The 6,619-nt window shown below is 36.6% G+C and overlaps 1 protein-coding gene across 1 annotated transcript in view; it reads left to right on the top strand.

Moving 5' to 3' along the window:
• LOC107757906 (cholecystokinin receptor type A-like) overlaps window positions 1–2,288 on the top strand; it is an 8,972-nt gene extending 6,684 nt beyond the window's left edge. The window contains exons 4-5 of the mRNA XM_016575512.1: window positions 372–499; window positions 1,057–2,288. Of these exons, the coding sequence (XP_016430998.1) occupies window positions 372–499; window positions 1,057–1,637 (709 nt within the window). The 3' untranslated portion in view covers window positions 1,638–2,288. The remainder of the gene's footprint in view (window positions 1–371; window positions 500–1,056) is intronic.
• Window positions 2,289–6,619: the final 4,331 nt, after the last annotated feature.

The following is a 6,619-nucleotide window of genomic DNA, read 5'->3' as shown; positions in this document are numbered from 1 at the left end:
TATTTAACTTCTTTTGGACTGATGCATGCAACACCCGCTGAGTGGCATTAAACAGCTTGAAATATCAAAGACAATTTTTAATATAACTCCGACTGGATTCGTCTGAAAGAAGAAAGTCATATACACCTAGGATGACTTGAGGGTGAGTAATTTATGGACTCATTTTTGGGTGAACTAACCCTTTAACCTCTATGTTAAAATGGTGTCTTATGAATTAATCTGTTAGTTAGTCCTATTTTCAGATTCAAATGAGACCAATCTACGTTTTTATTTAACTGACTTTGAATAGTTATGACCAGTCTTAAAGAAAAGAACCGGCCAGGTCTTACTGTCAACCCAGTTCTGACTTCTGTGTTTTTCTTTCTTTTTAGGTATGTTTTCCTGTTGCTGATACTCTTTCTCGTGCCTGGCATCATAATGATGACGGCTTATGGCCTCACCTCACTCGAACTCTACAGGGGAATCAAATTTGAAATGGCTAACAGGAAGTCAAACAGAGGTATGGGGAAAATATCATTCAGATGTGGGTTCATTGTATAAAAGCCTTTTAAATAAAGCTGTTTAGTCATGATGTCAATTTGTAGGACAACCCAGAAGACTAATGTGCCCTTCAAGTGGAGTTGGAAATATCGCAATTACAAGTTTCCAAGCACATGAAAGAACAAGCAGAGTCATATTTAGTGGGAAACTCGAAATTCAATGATACACAAGTTACCGAGTTGTGACGTTGAAATTGATACACTTATCTATAATATAGATAATATCATATAATCTATATATAGAGATCAATGAGCAGAAAGCAATTCTGTAGCGAATGGTGTAAAGTGAATCACTCAACTTTATCATTGTTTTCTTTATATAACAAACACATTTAATTGTTATACCATGTATAAATACATATAAAAACCAATTTAATCATCATTTTATCATTTAGATGTAGAATGTGTTTACAGATTACAGTATAATTCTTTTGTTTCGTATGCTAATATCAGAGATAATTGAAAACTGCTTTAGTATTACACATAATTACGGTTTCATTCTCACTTTGCTCACTAGAGAAAGAATACTGCACTTCCAATCTGAAAAATGGTAATGGCTGCTACCTCCAACCCTTCAAGAGAAAGCGCCCCGATCCCGTGACGCCCGGCTTCGTCAATCCAAAATCCAAACTGAGAAGGGTTTGCAGCAACAGCACTACAGCAAACCTCAAGGCCAAGAAACGGGTCATTCGCATGCTGCTGGTGATCGTGGGGCTGTTTTTCCTCTGCTGGACGCCGATCTTCGTTGTTAATGCCTGGAGAGCCTTTAACAGACGTTCAGCCGATCGTGTCCTCTCAGGAGCGCCGATATCCTTCATCCACTTGCTGTCCTACACCTCGGCCTGCGTCAACCCCATAGTCTACTGTTTTATGAACAAACGCTTCAGACAGGGTGTGCTGGCGACGTTCAGCTGCTGTAGGGCTGATTTCGAGGAAGTGAGCAGGAGCAGCACCCAACGTAGTGCCAGAGGAGCTGGAGGGCTGGGAACGCTGTTCGGAGGAACCGGTGTGACCAGACAGGCTGACGGTAAAACACAAAGCTCAGGAACACTTACAAGGCTAACTGACACCAGTATCCGTGGCTCAGCACAAGCATAGTTGACACTCGTTAAACCCTGAAATGTTCAGTATAGGAGCCCAACAAGAAGCTTATCTTGAGTAAAATGTAAAGAAAAATATGATATCAGTGTCAAAATCATTCAAAGCTTTGCAATGTTTAGTAAAAATGGCTGCTAACGGAAGAGAGTCTTGTTGTACTGATGATAAAATAGAGCACAAGCATGCAGACAATGGCTGCCAATAGCACTGAAATGCTGTGCTTAATTTTAGTACGTCACTGTTAAATAAACAGCAGCACCAAATGGAGCAAGACTGTGCCCTCCAGTCCTCATTACAGTTATGAGTTACAAAGACTTTATAAGTCATAAGTTTTGTCCTTTTGGCTCTCTAATTTTCTGGCTCACCTATACTGTAAACAGGGCCGTCCTTAGGGGGGTGCCACTGGTGCGGTCGCACCAGGCCCCGCGCTTGACGCATTTAATCTTAAACGCTTGTTCTTAAAAATTTAAAGCAGCAGCTTAAGAGAGATCGGAATTCATTTGATTTTCTTGCATTTTCCCTTATTTTTGTGTGTGTTACTGTCCAAGCATTCGTCCAGATCTGTTTGAGAACATTCTAATATTGCTTTTAACTACACTACCATTCAAAAGATTGGTTGAGGTTGAGTAGATGTTTTTAAAAGAAGTCTCTTCTGCTCACTAAGGCTGCATTTATTTAATCAAGAACACAGTAAAAACGGAAATATTGTGTAAATATCTGACATCTGAGATCAGTTTTGGAGTGTACGCTGACCTATATATTTGATATTTTGTTCATATCTGCTTCTGTAATAACTACACAGATATAATTCTGTTTGATAGATGTATGACACATACACTTAAAACCTCTTTGGATTCTTTGCCAATACCACAAAAACATGCAAAAATGTGTAAACTGTGTACAAAGTGTACCAACTGGTACCTGCGTGATGTCCATATGTTGATGTGTAGCTTTAAGCGCTTTCTTCTAGGAAAGTACACAGTGACGTCTTTATCTTATGTTAGTCCAGCCGTACTGTTTAGAGTCTGTCCTTATCATTGCATGAGACTTTTCACACCTGTTGTGCACTTAAAGAACCTACTCAAGGCTGCTTCTGACATCTGGGCTATTTTCACCAGGATATGTTGTCATTGACTATTATATTTGTTTGTAATATTTGTGTATGCCAAACTCAAATTTTTATTTCCCTCTCATTGAGATGAACAATTATTTCAAAATTTAACAGCATACTCCTAAAATAATAGGGTGTTACAGTGCTGTTGAGATGACGCACATATTCATACGCTCCCTGACACTGACTTTATGTTACACTGACATGGACACATTAAAATGTGTAAAGTCTTAATCAACTGTCTAATGTCTATACCAAGGGATTTAACCACCCCCAAAAATAAATATCTAAAATAATGTTATTTTTAGCAGCATCATATGACCCCTTTAAAGAAAAGTTTCAAAACCCTGAGGAGATGCATGTACGCCAGTCCACATATCATCTAATACATGAATATTTTAGGAGTGCTTTGTATGAAATGCAACCTGAGGGTCGAACCAAAAAGGTTTTTTTTTGTTTTTTGTTTTTCACTGTATTGTGAAGTGCATACATTAAAAGTGACCTTTTTTATAGTTGTATTTGTTTTTATCAGACAACATGTAGGAAGTTATGCATGCTTTATTTTTTTTTACACAAATTTTGAAAGCCATTAATAAAAAAAGCTAACTGGATGCTCCTGTAAGATACGGTTAACATCAGCAGCATATTGTGGACGCACCTAGTCAACGATTAACGCGATGAAAATTGTCATTTTCTTCATGATCAATTAATCAATTAGACTTGCTTTCTCCTGTGGAACATAAAAGACGATATTTTGAAATGTCTCAGTAATTTTTGTCTATACAAAGTTAAATTGACTTTCATAATATGGACAAAAACAGCTGAAACATTCTTTAAAAATATCTTCTTTTTGACTTGAGTAAATGATGACAGAAAAACTATCCCTTTAAGTAAGGGAAAAAAACTGGCAAATTTGCAAGTTCAACCCAAGCTACAAGATAAATGAGATCAGGCTTGCTTTATCTCATCTATCAGCCATTATGAATAAAATAATTCTGCAAAATAAAACATAAAACGCAGAGTGACCCAATAAAAATATTTGGACACACTGACAAATTGAGAAATTCTTTCCGATGCAGTACAGCAACCTAAAAAAATGAGGCATAACATTATTAAAAAATGTCATTTAATCTGTTTTAGCCTGTTCAGGGTATTTTAAGAAGTTGCAGTATAGTGCAAAATGAATATACAAGGGAAATAAATCTCATTTTTATGCCAGTATTGCAGTTTTATTTAATGACATGTGGAACTGAGCAGGTGCAATATGTACAAAATCAAACAGACAAATGAAACTAATGTTTTTGTTTTCTTTTCTGCCCCCTTGTTTCACATTAGGGCACATGATCCTAACATCAGCGGCCCATTAAGAACTGAGATTGCTACCATACTGATACCTCTGAATATTATAACTAGAACAGACCAAGAAGGAGAAAGAAAAGAGGGAGCAATAAAAGAAAGAGACACTGATAAAGGGGAAGTGAAAGATGAACTGCACATGTAAAGCCTAGCACAGAGCATCAAATTAGGCACAGCAGGATTGCTTTACATGAAAAGTGACCGTTACACTCTTTAAGCAACTAATCTAGACACATGTGGTTTTCTCTAAGTGCAAAACCAGCAGAGAGGGTGAATTACCAAACAAAAACTGTCCTAAAGGCATAATAACTTGATACACAGTACAACACATGCAGTCAGACGGCCACAAAACTCTCCAGTTGTGCCCTATATAAGCCTTTGGTTACACGTTCATGTCCAAAAGGCAAAACAACACAACATTATGACCAATTTAAGCTCTTTGTATGGAAGTATGGAACTGGAAAACCACTAAAGATTACCACTGTGTTTGTCTACGGTACATTTTCCAATCCTCTTTTCTTCTATAATGTAACTATTGAGATATTTTGGAGAAGCTGTCTCTCGTGCCATGTTTGATAAGCAGTGCATGAAAATGTAAGTATAAGACATTTGGCATTTAACCTATACATTGCTCAGAGCTCATCAAGCACAAAAAAAGTAGTTTTTGGAATAGCAAAGTTAATGGAGAAATATAAAAATCAACAAAAGTGACACCAGCTGACTGATTTTTAAACATAAAACTGACAATTTGTTCACTCAGATTGCCATTAAATGTGTTTTTAAGGCGTGGTACATGACCTCTACCTCTCAGACATTAAATAAAAAATTTTTTTTAAAGTTTCGAGCTCTTCAATTGATTTATAATTGACAGCAAAATTATACAAAGCAAATTTATGGATTTTGTTAGAATGTGTCCTCCAGTTTTCTGTGTGGTTTAAATACACAGCTCAACATGTTAGTTTCAGATATGGGACAGAACAAATCCTTCATTCGAAAGCTCAACACCTTCAAAAAAAAAAAAATGTAAACAGTAAAAAAACAGCAAGATTGTCAATCGGTTTGTTCAGAGTGCAACATAACACTATAGTAAGTGAGGGGCAGAACTGAGCAAATCCACAATGTAAACTAATGTGGAACAGAGGCAGCAATCAGACTGACGGACTGGTTCAGAAATGTTCTTAATATAAATGTGTAAATGATGATATGTTGTGCTATGCTAATGAAAGCATGATAAAGTCACACTAAATTTACAGTTTGAATTAACCGCTTTCTTTAGTTTGTGTAGGAATTGTTTCAATGATGCTGTATCATTTCAAGGCGGACTGGCTTAAAGCACTTGTTTTTCTTTCTTTTTGGGATCGTGATAGCATATAAATCAAGGGAAGCATTTGAATTATAATGAAAACAAAAAACAATAGAAAAACACAATGCCACACTGCATGATAAGCTCTCACAAAGACAACCACTTAAATTCAAATCCATCAGTTATTAGAAATTAAATGGACTGCTTAATGTGGGCACAGTAAAATTTTAACATTAAAAAAAAATGCATCCATGCTTTTGCCCAGTGCCATCTTCCTCTAAATGGAAGTGTGTGCTTACATGATACTGAATTGCAAGAATAGGATTAAAAATGGAAGAAGACTGTTTTGCAAGAATTCACGGGAAACCGAGTGCAAGAGCTTCAGGTTAAACTACCTCATGGAAGATTTTTGCAAAGAGGCCATCAAGGACAGAATAAAGACATTATTAGCAAGAAAAAGAGATGACGTTGTTGAAGACGGTGAAAAGAAAAAGCTAGTGGAGGCAACAAGTGAACTTTTTTTTTTTTTGCAGAAACATTCAAGTTACAGTTTTTTCCCCCAAATATACTACATTATAGGCCTACAATGCTGGGAGTATTGCCTTATTTGACAGGGCGCCTACTTACTGTACTACACTACAGATTTTCCAAGTAAGGAAGACAAATCTACAAATCTACCAAAACGGTGTTTGAAGAAGAAGAAGAAGAAGAAGAAGTGTGAAAGAAAGTGAATATGACTCTAGTTGAGCCAGCTGTTCTTCATGACCACGTATGCTGTGGATCAGGCTGGTGAAAAATCAGTGGCTATTTCCACAGACCAAGACCTATACAGTATTGCTGTATGCTTACATCTTTGAGACACACACACACACATTTAAAGGCCATTAACTTCCATGATTCTAGTCCCATGGTGTCCTTTTACTATCCAGACAATAACATATAAGGTAAGGACAAACTGGGACACTAAACACCCAACCGTTTCGACGAGAAACACCAAGGACATAACTGGGTTAAGAGCCACAGACACACGGAAAAGAAAAAAAACAAATGGCTGAATGGTTTCACTTTTTCTTTTTTTTTTTTTCCTTTTTTGTTTGTTTTGGGTTTTTTTTTTTTACAAATGGACGCATAAAATTCAAAAGTTAAATTACTGTACATAAAAAAGAAAGTCACAAAACACTAATAGTGCTGGTTGATGAGTTAATTACAGCT

The sequence above is a fragment of the Sinocyclocheilus rhinocerous genome, unplaced genomic scaffold (genome assembly GCF_001515625.1).
Source record: "Sinocyclocheilus rhinocerous isolate Xijiao unplaced genomic scaffold, SAMN03320098_v1.1 scaffold1555, whole genome shotgun sequence".
NCBI classification, from domain to species: domain Eukaryota; kingdom Metazoa; phylum Chordata; class Actinopteri; order Cypriniformes; family Cyprinidae; genus Sinocyclocheilus; species Sinocyclocheilus rhinocerous.
The sequence above is the reverse complement of the archived record's forward strand: the minus strand, read 5'-3'. Positions and strand labels throughout refer to the sequence as shown.